General features: G+C 42.8%; 2 protein-coding genes across 2 annotated transcripts in view; both read right to left on the bottom strand.

Moving 5' to 3' along the window:
• The window catches only part of LOC120503824 (translation initiation factor IF-2-like), a 92,883-nt gene that overhangs the window by 20,196 nt on the left and 52,029 nt on the right, over window positions 1-20,658 (bottom strand). The window lies entirely within an intron of this gene.
• DIO3 (iodothyronine deiodinase 3) lies at window positions 574-2,157 on the bottom strand. Its single transcript, XM_039712821.1, has one exon. The coding sequence runs from the start codon at window positions 2,009-2,011 to the stop codon at window positions 1,187-1,189; it is 825 nt and encodes a 274-aa protein (XP_039568755.1). The 5' UTR covers window positions 2,012-2,157; the 3' UTR covers window positions 574-1,186.

Consider the following 20,658-nt stretch of genomic DNA (forward strand, 5'->3'; position numbering starts at 1 on the left):
GCAAGGTTCGGCACCCCGCGCCCTTTCCAGCGTAGCTGCCGGCCCCCAGGGGTGGGGCTGAGCCTCGCACGGCCGGGCTGGGCGCTGCCCGAGCCCCTCGGCCGTGCAGGTGCGGTCCGCGCTGCCCCGGCCGGCTCCGGTCCGGCACAGCCTGCGTGCCCGAGGCGGGGCGTCCTTGGCGGGACAGCTCTGCCGCCCAGGACGGCTTTCCCCAGCCTGCGTTTGCGGTCGGGACTCACTTGCCTGCACGGCGCCCTGCACCTTCGCCCTCCAGGGCTCAGGGCTCAAATCTGGTGTCACTGAGGGAGCACGCGGTCCTCCTGACCGGTCTCCTCCCCCAGGAGCCCCGGAGGTCTGGATTTCCCCATGGGGACACCCAGCACTCTCCCTTCCCCGCGGGTCGCGGGCGGTGCGCGCTCCTGCCGCTGCCGAGCCTGAGCTCGCCGCCCCCGAGCCCCCGGCAGCGCATCCTCTCCCGCCTGCCCCTCCTCGGCTGCGGGGGGTGTTGCGAGGTAGGCAAAAGGGAAAGTGAACGTAGCGGTCTGAAGACAGAGAAAGGCAGTCAACCTTAGGTGTGTAGTTACTCAGCCTTTATTATTTAAAAAAATTCATAAAAAAAAGGAAGGTGAACGAACGTCTTACAAAACCCCCCCACATAAATAGGACATTCCGTCCAGCTCTGGCTATTGGCAGTTCTAGTATTTGACAACATCAGACGCGATTTCCTGGCATTAGAGAAACCCATTTCAAAATCGGTCATCACAAAGAAATACTAGAAATCCCAGTTAGCACTTGCTAGGCAGCACGGAGCACTTGTACACAACTTTTCAGACACACACCCGCGCACACACGCAGCCGGGAACAGATCCCGTAGGAAGAGAGCCTCCTTAAAAAATAGTAAACGCTTAAAAAAAAAAAAAGAAAAAAAAAAAGAAAAAAAAGAGGGAGTTATTTACAAAACGCACATGGAAATACAGTATTGACAGAGCGTGGCTGGCAAATCAACATGATTTGAATAGAGAAAGGACTATGGCACGTCTTGCTCGAAAGCTCGCACAGCAGCCTCCTTCGAGTGTCCCCGCGGGAAGACAGCTCCTGCCATCCGCGACGCAGTGCCTTCTCCCTCCCCACCTCTCCTCCCGCCCTCCCTCGCCTCTCCACCCCTGCTCTTCTTGCCAGGTCCTTTTTACACTTGGATGACCACCGTGCTGGGGCTCTGGAGCCGGGTTTTGTACTGGTCTAGCCAGCTCCTCAGCTCCGAGATCTTGTAGCCCTCTGGTCCTCTGCCTCCCTGGTACATCACCTTCTCCTCCTGAATGATGTAGAGCCTCTCGAAGTAGGCACCGTAGGCGGCGCTGGAAGCATTGTCCATGGTGTCCACGGCCAGGGGGCAATCGGGCGCCCCTTCCCTCATCAGCTGAGCTGCCCGCAGCCTGTCCTGGAGGCACTGGTGCTTGGGGATGTTGTAGGCTGCATCCGAGCTGACCCAGCCGTCGGACGGGTGTGCTTCTTCAATGTACACCAGCAGGAAGTCGGCAATGTCCACGAAGTGCGCGGCCAGGCGCTGGAAGGACCTCAGGCGGGCCATGAACGGGGGTCAGGTGCAGCTGCCGAAGTTGAGGATGAGGGGTCTCTTGCCGCGGGCGAAGTCCAGGATGCGGAGCCTCTTCTGCCCGTCCAGCTGGATCACCTCGGGGTTAGGGGCCAAGGAACCCACGTGCGCCGACTTGAAGAAGTCCAGCTTCTGCCCGTGCCACACGGCTTTCAGCGACTCCAGCGTGAACATGCGGTTGGAGTCGGACACGCAGACCGGGGGGTCGTCGGGGGGCGGCTCCTCGCTGGCGCTGGCCGCCTCCTCCGCCGTGGGCATCGTCAGCATCTTCTTCCTAATGCACAGAAAATCCAGGAGCCAGAGCATCACGGCGGTGAGCAGGAAGCGGGGAAACAGGAGGATGCAGGCGGCCGCCTGGGTGAGCAGCTGCAAGGTGTGAACGCCGACGGAGTGGAGCATCGCAGCGGCTTGTGCTGCAGGGCGCTGGCTGCCGGGGGGCCCCCACGCACCCTGCGTGCCGGGGTCTGTGCAGCACAGCTGAGATCCCGCTTCTCTTTAAGCCCATTTTATAGTCAGGGATTTAAATGAAAAGTGACTCCACCTCCGTCCAGAACCCGCCCCTCTGGAACTTGAGCCTGGGGATTACCTACCCCTCCACTCTAATGACCTAAAAATACACAGACAAAAGGGGAGAGAGCCCCGGCGGGAGCCGCAAGGGACGTGCAACGGAGCAGGGTGCAGCCGCTGTCAGGCGGGGCAGAGAGTCCGACACAGGGCACCGCCGGGGTCCCCGGCCTCAGATAGCGGCGGGCGCTCCCAGGCAGCCCCGCCAAGGACAATGCAACAGGCACAGCCGCCCCCGGCCCGGCTCCCCACGGGCTGTGCGGGCACGGGCCGGGGCGGCAGCGGGGGCCGGGGCCGTCCCGGCAGCGCCTGCAGGTGACAGGGACAGGCCGCCATCGCCGCGTCCCTTCCCGCGCCTTCCTCCCCTCCCCGCCCCGGCAGCCCGGTGCCCCCGGTGCACAGCCTCCGCCCCGCCGCACGCCCCGGCGCCGCGGGAGCACCGGGGCTCGAACCCGCCGCCCCATCCTCCGGCAGCGGCGGGACCTCGGCCCCGCCACCTGCCCCTCCCGGCACTCGCGAACACCGGGCGGCATCGCGGCCGCTGCGGGGCCGGTGCTGCGGGAAGCGCGACAATGGGTGGGCAGAGGGGACGGCCGAGGCGACAGGAGAGCGCTGCGTCTGCGATGTCCCGCTGTCACCGGGGTCCTGCTGCATCCCCGAGCGCAGCGAGTCACGGCAGACACTCCTTGACGGCGTCCCAGGAGGAGCCAGCAGTACTTTTCTGCACCTGTCAAGTGGCATACAAATACAAGCTTCTCACGGGACTAGGTCTGGCAAATCCTTAAACTGAGGGCTGAAGTGTCACCTCACGGGCACGGCCAGGTAGAGCTGTGTGCTGCCCACAGAGCGGACACCGAGTCGTTGTGGGCTGGGTGGGTTGTGTATCAGTAGCAAAGTGCTCACTGTGCAGGGCTGAACACTGACTGACCACCTTCAGTCTTCACCCATCAGAGGGAATTTACGACCTGCAAATTCCTTCCTGCTGAACTAGATGGAGACCTGTCCCAGAAGTACAGAGCTTAAATGTAGTTTGGTGTCTCTGCTCAGAACTTTGCCATTCCATTGTTGCAGGGTTACCAGCTTGCACCATGCACTTTATTTTCCCAGCAGCTTCCTTAGAACGGGACATTCCTTGTCCAAAACGCTGAACACTGCCCTCTGCTATGCAAATGTGGCTCATGCAACCCTGAGCAGCTGCCACTCACCCAGGTGCTGCCACACTGACTTTGGGACATGCAGCCCAATGTGCCTGTGGGTCCTGAGTGCCCTGTTTCCGCCTGTGGCCAATGCCAGGTCTCTGGCTGCAGATTCCCAAAGACCCCGAGGACCTGCAATTCCTCCAGTCGCAGTTTGTGCTCCAAAAGTGACTGTGCATGTCTGTACCTCCCATCTATCCTCTGTGAAATGGAAAAATGGATGCTGAGCCTCCTCATGGGAGGCTAGGCAGCTTGCTTAATTTTTATGTAACTTATTACAAGAACCCTAAATAAAAGGCAAAATTAAAATCCCATTTTATTTTTTTCTTTCTCTGGTTCTGAATAGGCTGGTTTAGAGCAATCTAATCAGACGTCTGGTTTGTAGTGCCCTGGTGCTTCATCTTTAGTTGGAGTCAGCAGCAAGGTTATTCAGCATTTTAACATCTGAGGGGAAATGTATGCTCCAGCCCTCATAAAGCCACGTTCATCCACCAGCCTGATTAATAACTTCTTTGGCATTCCACGGTGCTCAGTCCAGGGAAAATTACTGAGTAGATATTTACTATATTGTCAAACTTATTTTGAACTATTCATGTGGGCCTCTCACCACCTCTCTGTGCAGTTATGCAATCTTGAAAACCACAAATTAAAGCCTCTAAAGAGATGCAATAACAAATTGTGGTAGCTCTGAAGAAACCCCCAGGAAAAAAAATTGATCTCTCAAAGTGACCTCTTCAAACTATGCTGACAGACAAAAGCCTGAGTAAACAGATGGGTTTGCAACCCTGAATATCAACAAACTTTGCTCTACTAGATCAGTGAGAGATATTCTGAGGTAAAAATGCTATCTGGTCTTATATTCTCTATTTGCAGCTGGATAGGGACTTTGGAAATGACTATTTCTCCATTCCCTGTAAACAGCTTTGCTTTGTTTTTATAGCTTGAAGGAAACCTTTGAATTGGGGTTTCCTATTCAGCTGTGGAGAGAGCAGAGAACTGAAGCATTTTGCTTCACTAGCCCAGTGCTACGCTTTCCTGCCACAGGAAAATTCAAGCATGTCCCGAGGCCACTGCTTCCTGGTGAAATGAGGGGTGGCTCTGCATGGCCCTACAAGCCCTGCTCTGTCGGGCTCAGCCGAGGTGCAGCGCTCATGGATGAACTCCGTGGAAAAGGGTGGAATTCCTTCTGCAGCCCCCTTTGGTCCTTGGAAGGTTTGAAGTGACGTCTTGCTGCTGTTCTCACCTCTGTGTTAAGCTGGATGGTTCTTAAAAGCCTGTGTTTTAACTCCATTAAACCCCCTCTCTACTTCCCAAAGGCTGTACCTCCCAGTTGGAACTCGGGTTATTTTTAGGTGTGTGAAGGTAGTCAGTCTTTCTAGGAATCCATATCACTGATATTAATATTGTGGGAACTTATGTCTTCCTGTATACTGTGGATTTCATAGAATATATCCTAAAATATGAGTTTTACAGTGGCACATCTGGTTATGGGTGGTTTCTACTCTTCTGCATGTGGTCTGTGGTTCAGCAGTCACTAACTTAAAAATACATAAGTTTGTGTGTGTGTGTCCTCGCACAAGTGCACATACATGGTTCACATTATTTCCTTTTTTCTGAGAACTTTATAGCTGTAGTTTTTCTTCATTTGATAAATGTAATTTATAACTCTTTTAAAGCTCTTTTCATAAACAGGAGCTACAAAATAAATTCAGCAACTTATAAAAGCAAAACCTCAAAAAGCTGAAATTAAAACCATCAGGTCTGCTTTGATGTAGAGGATGTGTTGAAATGGTATATTTACATGTTTATTTTCTATTTTATAATTTCCTGCACAAAGGCACGCAATACTTTCTGACAGGAACTGAAATGTATTTTGGAAGAGTTCCACTTCTCATGTCATCTAAGCTCCATGTCATTAATGTGGTAGAACTCTATGTGAAGGAAATGAAAAAGACTTTCCTGAAATAAGAGTTGGACAATTTCTACTCATCTAAGTGGCTACCCGGTGACTGAAGAGAGGTGCAGTGGTGCGGTGGTAAATTACTCACCTGTTTGGTATCTGTAAGAAGTGGGTGAATGTTATATTGCTGAAATTGGTGGTGGATAATCTCCATTTGCAGTTGTTTGCTTGTAGCAACACCTCTGGAAAAGTTACCATATGCTGGAAACTGTGCATGGGTCTGGCTGTCTCTGGAACGGCTTCTCACCTAATCTTTCACCACTTTTAGATGACACCTGTTCTTATTTTCCTCCCTTCTGTCTTTTTTTTTTTAAATAAAATATATATGACTCAGAAAAAAAAACACACAAATCCAAGCACCTAGGCAATGCCTCCAGTAGGTTTGAGTGTGGAAAGAAAAAAAGTGCTGTGCTGCAGATTTGTCTATAAAATCACTAGCAGAGCCATGGCCTTTGAATCTCCTACCCGCCCTGTCACTCTTACCTTCAAATACATGACAAGCGTGTCATATATGACAAAGAGGTTCCCTGCATTGAAACTTTCAAAATTTTTTCCCCTCACTTTTTGCTGACTCTAGGTTGAACTGGGAAAGTGTTCTTTAATTTGGGAGAACTAATTCTACAGGCAAAGGTCTGTAAATGCAATGTTCACCCTGAGTAAGTGGAAACCAACATTTTCTTGAGCCTGTAAGCCACCTGCCAATGCTTTGCCATGTGACCAAGTGTACAGTTCCCCTGATGTGTTAGTGGGTTTCTGCATCCATGGCTGCTCCCTAGTGCCCTGTTGTGCCAGCAGCCTGTCGGGCTGGGGTAGAAATGGGATAACAGTTTCTGGATTAAAGAATTCTGGTGTTAAACCCAGATGGTTTTGGTGAGTGGGTTTACTTTGGAATCCCTAAAATAGTGTCTAATGGCATAACTTTCAGTGCAACTTGAATGCAAAAGGTGCAACTTTCCATCCCATTATCCTTCCTCACTTCTGCTTGCACTATGTCTTGTGTGATCCTGAAATGATCTGCAGTTATGTGCTTTGGGGACTAAAGAGACAAAAGAGTGTAGCTTTAGAAAAACAGAATTATTTCCTGACAGGTTGATTCCCTAAACTTGCTTGTGATGAAAGGAAATAATAATCTGTGGTGCGGGAGAAGCACAAGAGGAATGGCCACAGCTTGTGGCCAAAGCAGGGCTAACAGGACCATCCCATCAGACTGACTTAGCAACATATTCCATCCACCCCTGGGTGGAATTGCATAGGGAGAATGTGTTAAGAGCAGAAACAAGTTTCACTGCAGATGTGTAGTCTCCCTTTTGTGTAGGGGAAGAGCGTAGGAGATGTACAGGAGGTGACAGTGGCTGTCACAAGGTCCTGCTGGGCCATGTAGCTGGGTAGGGTGCACAGATGGCTTCTGGGCGGAGGCAGCAATGTCAACTTCAACAGCAGCTGCTAACACACCTCCATCGGTGGGAAATCAGATTATCCAGAACCCCCTGTGCCAAGCACATCCCTACTACCCATCAAGCAAACTGCTCAAAAGCTTTTGTGGCTCAAGAGCTCAGGCTGGACCCCCTGGTAGTACAGTACAATTACAACCATCTGAATGGTTTGCTCTGCAGCAAAGACAACAGCCTAGTCCAGAAGTGGAACCCCGTAGAGTTATACTTAAGCAGCGACTTTATACACAGCGAATAGAGATGAAGTCCTTGTCAGAAACTAGAAAATACTTCTGCCATTGTCTTTGTTTCAGGTGTGCTGTAGATGAGAATAAGGAGATACAATTTGTTTGAATCTAAATCTCTTCTAGGAAGATTGTAACAAAATTCACCATGTGCAGTGTTTTACAACAGAATATGTTTCAGTGCATGACATAAAAATTCAATATACTAACACTGTTTAGAGCGATGGGGACAGGGGGCTGATGACTCAGATTAGTTTTTCATCTTTTAAAAGGCAGCCAAGCAAGAATAGTTTCTCAAAACGTTACTGGGATAGTTTGGAGTTGAAAGACTGGGTCTGTCAGGGTAAAGGGAACACTATGCTGTTAGGGTAAAGGGAACACCAGTCCTTTGAGATCCTTTGCCAAGGGGGGTTCTCACTGCTGTCTGGCAGTCTTTGTCACAGGCTGGTCTTCAGAGCCCCAAGGTTTGTGTGATGAAAGCTGTGAGTGATCAGCAGCAAAAGTCCTGGTGCTTTCCTTGTGATTGTTGATTATGCCCAAGCCATGTGGTAAGATAACAGAAAAAAGGAGGTCTGAAAACTCAGGGTCCAATATTCATCATCTCACTTTCCTTAGCAAGTGCAGTAGAATATAAATAATTTCAGTATAATATCGTTTAATAATACTCAGGTTTTAAGGTGATTGCATGTGCCCTGCCTGAAATGATACACACATTTGAATTTTCAATCTCTAACAGACTCAGAGGGGAAGGCAGGAAAAAATAGCATTTGAAAAAAACATTTATTCAAGGAAAATCTTTAGGGATCATGTATAGGATAATCTTCTTCAGGGTGACCCTCATTTTCTACAATATAATGGTTTTACCCAGCAGTGGTTTAATGGTTTTGGATAAGCTGTAGAGCAGAGGAACAAACATTTTAGCGAGAATGGAAGAGTTTACCCAGAAAGACAGGAGTATCAGCCTACTTTGAATATAGAATGGAGATGGTTATTCTGCTGACCTTTTATCCCCACCACCACTAAAATGTATATTATGAACATAATGGGCTCTGGTTTTGTGTAAATGACTGCTGTAAGCATGACTGACTCGTTCGAACCAAGTGACATTCCAAGCAGGAGGCTGGAAGGCACCAGTGCTGTGCACTGAGGCTCTCATCAAACAACTTTCTTGCTTCAAGCCTTTTATTTGAACATAAATGTTTGTGAAGTTTTCCAGTGATTTTTTTCCTGGCATTCACCCCACGACTCTTATTATTTTTAGCCATGTAAAATGGCATTATGCAATTGCTGAATTTGTTTCTTTCAGCCCATGATGATTTATAGGACTTAATTTCCAGGATACTCCCTTGAAGTTACCTTCTCTTTGTGACCTCAGGATTTCTCTTCCCAGACCTTTGGTATTTATTTCTACTATTTCTGTGGTCGAGGTTTGGCAATGTTGTTTTGGATTAATGACAAACATACATAAGGACTGGAAGGAATACATGTCTTAATCTCCTAATTTAATGTGTGGATTGTTTATCAATAGTAGAAAGAAGTTTCTGGATAGGTTTAACACATCCTAATAATAGGCCTCTGCAGCCAGATAGAAAGATTTTGATGTATCTGAACTACATGTAATTCTTCACTTGTTCCAAAATAGATGAAAGTTTCTTATTTTATATTGCGATGCAGTATTTCTTCTCAGACTTTGCCCAAAAAGAATTAGAAGTGGAAGTCAGTTAGTTTGGACAAGTATGCATTGTTTATATGGAATATTTTTATTGACATAAAATTGTGTAAACCTTCTAGCTCCTCTGCTCTTGGATGAAGAGCATAACAATCCTGAATTTCTGTTCTATTTTTTACTTTTATGCAGGAAATTGCAAATAATTTAATGCACTAATGAAATTACTCAGCATTTTACTCAGTTGTTGAATTTTCCTCATAAGCAGTATATTTTGCTTTCATCATATACCCACAAATTTTTTAACTTGCATCTTCTTATTTTTTGATTTCTCTCTATATTCTCATCTACCTTCATGGTTTATTTACTCATGCTTAATTCCTTCCCTACACAGCCTACTGTGAATAAAGTGTTCCTTTGAAAATGATTAACTTCGCACTTTGTTTACAGTGTAGTCTTGCAATGTTATATCTGATACTCATTAGCAGGAAAACAGAAATAAAAGGAGAAACATTAGTTATCACTGCCAATCATTTTGAATTCACTGGGATCAGAATCTGACCTGAAATGTTTAGGTTAGCTCAACAGCTCAAGTTGATTTGAAGGGTCTTAATGTTTATGCCTAACAGTGTGTCCTCCTATGACTTTTTATTTTTAACTGCTCAACAGTTCTCACTTTCTGTGAATTTTAAAGTTATTCTTAGACTAAGCAGTATAGTCTTCACAGGGAAAAACTGTGACAAGCTGATTTATGTGATACAGCTCATCATTTCTGAGGGCACATTACATCTACCTGAAGCTCTAGTAGGAAAAAAACAACCAAATACTAAATGGTTACTTCTAAACTTAGATATGAAACTTTGGGTTCCAATTCACTGTCTTTAATGTGGGAATTATTCTGCTTACCTGGAATGGTCCAGCCTTCCCTGTGGACCATTAATTTAATGGCCACAGTACCAATCCCTTGCTACTCTATATCTTATTTGAAACCAAGTTTGTATTTCTTAAGAAAATGCTGCCTTTTTAGAAAAGTATTAATAACTCCTTTTTAAAAATGGGAATCATATACTTATGTATGCTAATAAAATGGATCATAGGGATCTAAGTCCACTTGTATAAATGGGAAAGATCTCTAAAGTGCACATTTATTGCAAACAAACCCTGGATTTGTTAGGTAATGAGGGAATATTTTTTAAAGAACAATTATGTTGTACTTGGAAAACCTGACATTTTCTCTGTTAACTAATTTTAATTGGCATTGTGATCCCACTGAGCCAAAAACCCCCACACAAACAAGGAAGACAGCAGCAAAATATAAATATTAACTAGGAGTAAAGTATCTTAGCTGATGAAATCATAGACAAAAGCCTCTGAAGCCTTTTTACAAGTACCTTCTTCAAAGTGGGGTGATCCTTGTGCAGTTGTGGCCCATGCCTCTTCCTTGGCCTCTTCTACAGTTGTTGACATTGCACTGCCAATGAAGCAGCTGTCACTTTTTACCAGCATTATGCCTGCCAGCAGCTGGCTCAGAAGTGCTGCTTTTAATTAAATTTCTGATTTCAATTGGATTTTGGTTTGCAGTTCACAGCTAACAGAGATTTTCAGGATGGGGTCTTACGGGGCATCTGCGGGTGTTTCAGACACCTCTGTGGTACAGAGATGTGTTCAGAAAAATCAAGCATCACCTTAAAATTTGTTACAGTTTTTCTCCATTACTCGTGAGAGCTCTTCCAGGGTCTTGCTGCTATAATGGGTAGAATTATTCATATTTTCAGCTTAACTCTATCTATGGCATATTTGCACTGCTTGTTGGTGTGCCAACATTGTCTCTTTGCTGAGGCAGTTATCCTGTCCCCCATTTCTCTGTGAATTAAAGAATTGTAGAATCATTAGATTGGAAAATATCTTTAAAATCTTGAGGGCAGTCCTATCCCCTGGGCACCACTCCACTGGGACTGTCAAGCCAAACTCTTGTGGGGTACGTTGGCACTGATGGGGACAGGCAGACCCAGGCTCTCTGCTAACAACCTCAGTGAGCTGGGATATGAATTGAGCCTCTCCTGCTGCCTGTAGGGCTATGGCAGTGGAATGCCAAGCCTGAGCTTGTGAGTTCTGCTGGAGACTTCATTAGCACTGATCTAATTCAGGCCATGTGGATTTTGGGACAGTATGAGGCCAACTGAGGCTCATATTGATCTGCACCTGTTTGTTCAGATGTGTGCACAGTCTATTCTCATGAGATGGATTTTCCATTTCTCTGATCCTTCTAGAAGCAATTTTCTGCACCTGTTTCATGACAATTCTATTTTGCTGCATCATATAGGAAGGAATTAATTGGAGAACAAAAGCTGGCTCTACCCTCTCCTCCTTTTCCTTGCACTGCTTGGTAGAGCATATGGTCACTGGTTCAGCACAATCGTTCTCATCAGTCAGGTTGGCATCTGGAAGTCACAGACAAACACAGATGCAGCTTGACAGCTGAATACCTGGGCAAGGAGCATGGCATGTCGGGGACATGCTGGGTGTACCCTACACATGCTGTGCTATTTGAGCACTGCTTTGCAATATGGCTTGGACATACTGGAAACTCAGAGGACAAATGAAAAGTTTGAGTACATTTTGTTCTGAAGCCTCTCTTGTTGTATCAGCCAGCACACCACAGAGTCAACCCATCTTGGTGAGCCTGGTGTGAGCGAAGGGGCTGGGGAGGATTGTGCACTCGCTGGCCATCTGTGTTCACATTTCCACAGGCTGCATTTCCTGCTCATGCAGTGCATGGCATGGGATTTCCCAGGCTCAAACATGGGAGCCCAGGCACATGCTCGGGGGCCGTGTGACAGGGCTGTGGCTGTGGAACTTCCCCATATGGAGCACAGCTGTGTCTGTCCTTGAAAGGAGTGACCTAAATTTTACACAGTATTCCAGTGACGTATGACCAGCACATCCCTCACTGCTGGATGCCCCATGTGTTTTTGAATTGTACTTGTTTACCATTGCTGCCTCTCTTTAGGGGCTTGAACTAACCCTGACTTTGATTGAACCATCTAGAGTTTTCTCCTCCACGTGCAGCTGGCAAGTGCCCAGTTTATTGTGATATTTTTTGCTGCCAGCTTTATGAATTTGAGCTAGGCAGTTCTGGATTTCATCCTGTTCATACTGCTTCAGTTCTTGAAGTTGTTTAGTTCTTCCAGTGACATACTCCAGTCCTGTTCTGCACACTTACAGATTTCCTAAGGTTGTTCTCAATCTTTGCACCCCAGTGTTCTATGTCATATATATGCTGACCATAGTCTTGTATTTTAATTTGAAGATGATAATAAGCAGACAGCAGATAACCTTAGTTGATGTAACTGTCACAGCTTTTGCTATCAAAATAGTGCTGGTAGTGTTGCCAGCTAAGGTTCTGCCAGAATGTAATTAGAAATGTACCTTTAAAATGTGATCTTTTTTAACTACTGTAAACATCTTTTAAAAGAATTCCAAAGGCTTTGCTTAAAAATAAAACTGTGCTTATGAAACACTTACTCTTATACCAAATTAACACTAAGGATGTAACATAATATTAAAGGTACTACAATATTAAAGGTTTAGATTTCCATTATGAGGAATATTGTTTAATTCAGCCTCAACTTTTTCCTATATACAGAATCATGTAGGTTGGAAAAGAGCTGCGAGATCATGGAGTCCAACCTTTGACTGACTACCACCTTGTCAAATAAACCACAGCACTAAGTGCTGTGTCCAGTCGTTTCTTGAACATCTCCATGGATGATGACTCCACCACTTCTCTGGGAAGTCCACTTCAATGCTTGACAACCCTTTTATTCAATGCTTGACAACCCCTTCAGAAAAGAAATTCTTCCTGATGTCCAACCTGAACGTCCCCTGGTGCAGTTTGAGGCCATTTCTCTTCACTGCTTGCTATAAGAAAAGGCTGATTCCCAGCTGGCTACAACCTCCTTTCAGGTAGTTGCAGAGAGCAATAAGGTTTTCCCTGAACCTCTCTTTCTCCAGACTGAACAGCCCAGCTCCCTCAGCTGCTCCTCATATGACTTACAATAACCCCAGATATTGTGACAAAGCACACACCTCTTTTTGAATCAGATGCCAAAGAGATTTGCAACAATCAGTCCTGCCGTCAGTCCCTTCCAACAGTGGTATTGAAGTTGGCCTTAAAGAGTTTTGTTCTGTTCACCTAAGAACTGGGCATTATGTTGCTATTTTCTCTATGCCACAAGGGCTGTCTGGTTCCCATCCCCTTTCTCCAGCTTTCTGACTGTGAAGAAAACTGAAGAAATAGAAACTGAATGCAGTAGTACATCTGAAAGCAGTCTAGGTAACGACTCCAAGAGACAAGCTGGGCCACATCTCACATATGTTCAGCACTGATGATTGAAGTGTTGACATTGTCATGGTGACAATTAAGAAGCAAGAAAGGGAGGATCCTAGATCTGGCTGATTTAATGGGAATATTTTGGTTCTAATATCTGTCTATTGCTAAGAACCACCCAAATTTAGTCCTAGCAGTCTCCATGAATATGAACCGTTTTTAGGGGGAACAAAGCTGGAAAATTGTGTGTACGGAGCAAACAGCAAGGGGTCCTGTGCTGAGCAGACCTGTTTTTTGAGAGCAGCAGCTCATCTGGGTAACTAGGACAGAAGTTGCATAGTTAGTGGGTGCCACCATCACTTTGGCCAGTTGGTCTGACAGAAGACAATTAAATTTGAGCATGTGGCAATAGGAGGCAGTGATGCTGCCTCCAGCATTTAATAAATCACATTTAAAGGTGTTTGGAACTTGTTCTCATTTCTAGGTTCTAATCAATCAGAGAAGGATTTTATAAAACATTTATTTTCTATTCTGTGTGTGAAAATTACTTACTTTATTTTGGTGTTTGATGCATTTTTTTTCCATTAGGACATCAAGCCATAATCTGTTAAACACTTGCATGGAAGTTTACCAAAATGACCTGATATGGTGAATATAGTTACAGACTATAGTGGTAGAGGTGTTTATTTTCACAGCTATGGGAACTGTAGAAACAGAAAATATTTTTTCTAAAAAGTTCTGGCATCAATATTTTTCTCTTATAGAGAGCTTTTTAGTATAGAATTAAAGTTGCATAAGTATATTTCCTAGCACTAAACATTCTAAAAATAATACAGGATGATAAATAAGGTGACATTTAAATTCAGTACAGTGCTCACTGCCATCAAACTCTGTAACCACAGCCCTCTTGTATAGATATTTAATTTAACAATGCATCACCTTAGATTCACAGCTCTGAATAGCTGAAAAGTCCTCATGTAATGCTTGCCCCTGACCCCCAATAACTTGCCATTTGTTTGAACGGCATTCAATGAGTAAGCACTTGAAGCAAGGTACTTCTGCACATGTGAGTAATGTTTGTATGAGATTTAATTTAGCACTGTAATGTCTCAGGCTTCACTTTCTGGGAAAGGTGATGTGAGGAAATTGTTTTACTAAGTAAGGACACAAAATTCATTATTTACTGCATGTTAATTTGATGTATAATTTTTTAATTCTAGATGGATTTTCATCATTCAGCTGCTGAACAATGTAATTTTGGAGTTCAGCCCAGGTCTTTGGATCCTGAGGTACATGAGGATGGCAGTACTAAAGAGGTTGTTAGCAGCTTTCTGACAGATCAGATATCTTGTGTGTTGGGGATGAAGTCACTCCTTTCCACATAAGACAGCTGTTCAAATGCAGAATTCCTCTTCCCATACACATTTGAAGTGTGGGGTGTAAATCTTCACTTCCTTTTCTGCTGTAATTGAGCGATATAAAATCACCCCAGAATTTGGTGTATGTGTAACTGGATAGTGTTATAAATGCCCAAAATAAAACTCTTGTGTTCAAAATAAATGTGGTAGGTTTTTCTTTTGTTTGCTGAAGTTTTGGTTTGCCTTTTAATTTTTTTTTTTTTAATTTTTAAAAAAATTTCTTCAGTAGGGAAAATGAAGTGCATTAAGTTTTTTCAGCTGGCCCGTTTGATCTTTCCCAGCTTGAACATAAAAATGTCAAAGGAACCTGTGAGTAATCTGAAACACAAGGTGTGACTAAGGCAAATTTTCAAGGCCATACTGAGGCATGACATACTTTGAAAAAAAACAGTATGTGGTAGGTTTTTCTTTTGTTTGCAGAAGTTTTGGTTTGCCTTTTTATTTTTTTTTAATTTTTAAAAAATTTCTTCAGTAGGGAAAATGAAGCCCATTAAGTTTTTTCAGCTGGCCCGTTTGATCTTTCCCAGCTTGAACATAAAAATGTCAAAGGAACCTGTGAGTAATCTGAAACACAAGGTGTGACTAAGGCAAATTTTCAAGGCCATACTGAGGCATGACATACTTTGAAAAAAAACAGTTGGAAGTCCTGGTCCAAGCTGGCATACCTTAGTTATGGTGGTGTTTTGAATGGTACATCAGAAACTGCAGGGATGAATGTGTAGCATTGTGTCTCTTTTCATCTCTGTTGCTATGCTTCATTAAGAGGTTATGAACATCAGTTCTAACTTAGCAACATGTCAGTCTCCATCTCTGAGTACTGCATGTCTTCCTGTTACACTTTCTTCCCAGGATGTAAGGTCATTTCTTCAAAGTGGCTCCTCTCCAAGCTGTCCCACAATAAGCATGGGTAGATGTTAATCTACTTGTGGACCACTGGAGACCAGTCTTCACCCAAATGTAGCTGCCAACCTACTCAAAGTCAATGCTAATAATAGCCACAGATCCATAGTTGCTGAGTGTCTTATGCTTGTCCAAGAGGAATTCATGGATCTATCAATGCACTTCACTCAATAACCACAAGTTCATAACAATTTTTGACTATTACTAATACAGTACAATACAAATGAATGTGTTAACAGTGCTGTTGTTGTTTGGAAGCAGCAGTATTGCTTATGAGAGAACAGTTTCTATTTTCCTACCACAATTATTGCACATTAGTATTCATTTCAATTGAAATAGAAATGAAAAGTCACTCAGGCTTTGGAATATGGACGTTTAATATGTCTCTTATGCATCTATTTTTTCTTTTAGTTTATTCGCTGTGTGTGTTTTCTTCTCTCACTCTGTACCCATTAATATAATTCAAAAATGATTGGGTTTTTTTGAAATATAACTTCAAAAGAGAAATGTGATTTTCCCAGCATGCTGAAATCTTGGGTGGTATACAGTGTTGTCACTAGCCATATAATTTAAAATTAACACCATTGACAAATGCTGCTTTAAAGCTTCTATTAAAAAATCATAACATGTGAGTGTGGTAGGGCTTTTTTGCTGATCTAGATTTACATTAGTGTAATTTACAGTTAATAACTGGAGAGATCTTGTTATAGCTTGATTACTCTTCTTCAGTATATCCCTTGTTTTGTATCCCATTATTCACTCAAAGAACTTAATTAAATGAATCAGAGTATAAGCTCACATTTGCTGCAACAATCACAATTCCCCACAGATAATTTTCTTTGGCTGGTCTTGCTGGGATTTCCAGGAAGGTTCCCAGAAATTGTTTCACAGAATAGAGGGATTTCTCTTTTTAAAACCCTTTTTTGGTGTTACACAAATCTGAGCCCAGAAGAGTTTAATTTTTGAGAAATAACCATGAATTCTACATGCATGTGTGACTCTATAACAACAAAATCTTCAGAATAAATTGCATTTAAGTTGAATCTTATTTGATTTTTTTGTGGTTGGCTTTGGAAACATTTGGTAGTTATTTTCCATTGAAATTCATATCCTCTTGGGGCAGAAATGTGTTTAAGTTCTTCTCCTGTTATTTCTACTCAGTAATCTTAATTTTAAAACTTGTTTTCAATTTTTTTCTCTGTTTGCTGTGTTGTGTGTACTTATCTTTCACATGGCAATAAATCTGTATTTAGTACTGGTGGTCTTGGTCTTAGTGTGCATGTATTTGTGTTGAAGGGCTACAATATATAGCCCAGTAAATAGCATTGTTCTTTATTTTGAGAAAGAGAGAAGGAAGGGTTCTAATTTATATCCATATCCATTCAAGAATGTGGATGTAGTTTTTCAAATTTATTTGTAAGGCTTATATGACCCATTTATAGCTGGCTAAACTGGGATATTTTTAAGAAATAAATGTTTAGAGAAGAATGTTCAACACTACAGCAATTTTGACAGGACTAGCTAGCCCCAATGAACCAGTAACACTCTCAACTGCTGTCTGTGAGTGCAGTGTGTCTCCCTTGGTTTCTGTTGCTTTGGTTGGGTCAAGATGCTTGATTCTTATTAGACGTTAAATAATACTGCATCATGCCTCAGTGTCCTGACATTCTGATGGCAGGCATTAAAGGTAAGGCACCATGCTATGAGTCAAAAGGGAGAAGCTGTTTTGGGATTTTTGGATTTTATTTTTGCTTATTAACAATTAATTGAAGACATTTCTATGAGAGCAGGTTGCTTCCTCTGAGCATGTGGCAGGCTGACAAGGTACAAGTCAGCTTGAATCCAGAAGCTGTGTCACTGTGTCAGTGTTGCACTGTTTTGCAGGAAATAGTAGCTCAGGCAAAGTCACCTGTTCATAGTGCTGCACAATGTTTCTGCTAATGCTGGGTTGCTTCTTGCCAGCCTAAAGGGATGAGTGACTCTGACCTCTCACACATTCACAGACATGCATCCATTTCTGTGAGTACCAAAGACTTTCTGAAGGTCCCCATAGCAGTGGAAGCAGTCCAGTCATCTCTAAGGAGGTTTGTATCATATCCCAAGAGCTCTAACCAGAATTTATTGAGGCTAAATGTCATATCTAGGAGCTCCAGCTGAATATGGTTTCAAATGGTAAATACAAAGTAAGATTCTGCTTCCAAAACTTGAGCCTGAACTGGGAGGAAACTTAGATGGAAATGATCATCCAGCCCAATCTCTTGCCAAAGCAATATTATATCCTGCAGGCTGTTGTCTAGCATTTGCCAATCTGGCTATAAAAGCACCAAACAAATAGGCTCCATTACTGGGAAGAGTCTGGGAGACTGTTCCATTGTTTAAGAAACCTCATGCCAGTTCATTGTTTTCTGAAATTAAGTATTTGTTTTTTTTCTTATCTTAGTTACATCTTATCCTTGGTTACGTTCTGAGATACCAAATTAAAATCTGACATTATTAAAGGCAATATAGTTCTTGGCTCTTACCATCTACCTTTGCATCCTCAAACCCAGGATGTTGATCACCCCAAGGCAAAGGGCTGTACAGCTGCATGACCATAATTACTCTGTGTTACAAGGACCAGAGCAAATGATGGCTAGAAAATGCCTTTTGCTGCCTTTTTTATCTGGCCTCCTCTTTCTCAATTAACAACTTTTCCATCCCATCACTGCTTTTGCTGCTCTTCTGTGAGGGTTTGCCAGCAGCTGTATCTGCTTTAGTAAGTAGTGTGGCCTTGTAAGAGTGTGGGGTGAAAGTGAAACAGGACCTATAGAACAAAATGTTTGGTGCTGATAGCTTAACATCCATAGTCATGCATGGTTTAAGGTTTTGGAAGACTTGTGGGCTGGTCCCTCAAACTGCATGTATGTACTGGTTGGAGATTATTATATGGACTTTTGGAATCCATTTTCTGATTTAGTTTTGTCTGAAAGTCTGTGAGTATGAGTTTGTTTTGTTACATGAATCTAAGCATAATATGTAAGGATGATCTAAAATGTTGTTGGCATATACAATCCAGATATTTTTGAGTGTGTGTTGTGGAGAGCTGAATGCAACATTATATACCAACAAGAGATATTTGAGTCAGACCTCAGGAAAATGTTTGTAATGATAAGGGAAATGAAGCACTGTGGAAGTTGAATAAAATCCATGCTGAAATGTTTTTAGGAAAAGGATAAGTAAAAAAGAATTTGCTAAGAAGACACAGGTGTTCCTACATAGAGAGACAGAAATTGATTTTGGTCAGTTTATGGCATCCCTTCAGGCCAAATTTCCCCTGGAGAAAAAGAGGCTTGTGGGGGCTCTTTATTGTTCCCTAAAACTACCCAAAAGAACGTTGTAGTGCGGTAGGAATCAGGCTCTTCTCCCAAGTAACAAGCAGTAGGACAAAATGAAGGGTCCTCAATTTGTGCCAAACTTTAGATTGGGTATTAGGAAATTTTTTTCATGAACAGGGTTGTCAAGCATTGGAAGAGACTGTCCAGGGAAGCGATGAAAAATTTAGGTTCAGATGAGAAATAATCACAAATGCTTTACTAAACTGATGGCATATAATTGTTTCCCAATATTAATTTGTAATTCGGTCCACTGGAAAACTTCACATTAATAGAATACCCACCATTCTCTTCCTCTCTACTGTAGAGTTTTGGGAATTATGGTCAATATTGTGTGTATCAATATGCTCACTGTTGAGAAAGAAGTGTATTGAAGTAGAATTGCACCCCACAAAATACACATGTCAGAGCCAAACCCCAAACAAAACCTACTCCTAAGCCTCAGATCATTCAAAAAGAGACTCAATAAATTTTGGCCTCTCTACCATTGAATTTAAATAGGTATTAAGACCTTAAGTCACTAAGGTTCCTTTTAAATGCCTCCCTTCTGTATAATAATTTTTGCTTTATGCATATTCTGCTGTGGCTTGTGAAGATTCCAGTGTCCCAAGAGGATGGACCAGTAAGTGGATGGTTCAGGTGTCCAGTTTTGACATAGAGAAGCAGTCTAGACTTGCCTCTTGGCTGCTGTTTAATGCAATCTCTGTGGGAAGGAAAATGTAGACTTAAAATGTTTTAAAATTCAGGTCACTCATTTCCCAATAATTTATCTTCAAGCTGATTCATGCTCTAAAGATAAAGATTTAGAGATCCAAGGCCACTTCATATGTGTTCTTTTGTGTTGATGATATTTTATTTAGAAAAATATATACTTTCCTTTCTCAAGTATTTCCATTTTGCTAGGATAAATAGTATTCAGAAATATTTTTTGTGTCCAAAATTATGTGTCTATCCCTACCTATTTCTGATACTGAATTTTGTAATGTTAAAAAAGAACAATAAAGGGGGAATGTTTTGCTACAAACATCAGTTTTGGAATGAAAACATTTTCACCTATGAGGCTCCATTTGTTCTGCAGTTAGCAAATACTGCAATTGACACTGTTGTCAAACCAAGGACATAAAACTGAGAGTGTGATATGTTATCTTCTGCCAATTACGTAAGTTTGTGATGCATAAGTTATTGCAAAAAATGGGGTCATGACCCCTAAACCAACTCCTTTTGAAGTTGTAGCTCTTCATAAAACCTCCCGCATATTTGTATATTTTAGTTGGTTAACTCTTAACTGATTTTGTGCAAGTGCTTATGAGAAAGATTATATGACATTAAAAAACCCCAGACTTACATCTACAGAAATACCAATTTGTTGACATGCTTATAGAGAGGTGAATCTGACTAAAACATGGATTTTCATTCCTAACCAAAGAACTTAATCCAAGTTCCTTATCAAAGAGATGCTTGAAAATAAAAATTTTGGACCATCAAATGTAAATATTAAAGTTATTGCAATATATTATCTAGCAGCAAGGTCAGAAGATTGGGACTGACCTTCTCCAGTACTTGTCTTACCTTTATATGATCTTTTATGGGAATGTTACACTAAATCACTGAATTCTCCCTATTGCTTTCAGTTATCTTTCTGCATGACTAAATACGACTAAAACTCACATTTGTCATATGAAAGTAGTGTGTAAGTAATAGACTTAAACTTTCATTTGAAAAATGCCAGCAAAAGTAGAGAGAGTGTTAGGTGAAGAAATCACTTGGAACTGGAACAGTGAGGTCCTTTGTCATGTCTGGGGCAGAGTTTCCAGCAACTTTAAGACTCAAGATATTGTGATGCACCTTCACTCCAATGCAAGGGGCTTGTTAGAGGATCATTTAGCTAAAGGGTTGTTTTTTTTTACTTCAGAAAGGAAAACAGTATTACTTTTAAATATAAATAAATTGTTCTTTTCAAAATGTG

This window comes from Passer montanus, unplaced genomic scaffold (assembly GCF_014805655.1).
Source record: "Passer montanus isolate IOZ18808 unplaced genomic scaffold, ASM1480565v1 scaffold27, whole genome shotgun sequence".
NCBI lineage: Eukaryota > Metazoa > Chordata > Aves > Passeriformes > Passeridae > Passer > Passer montanus.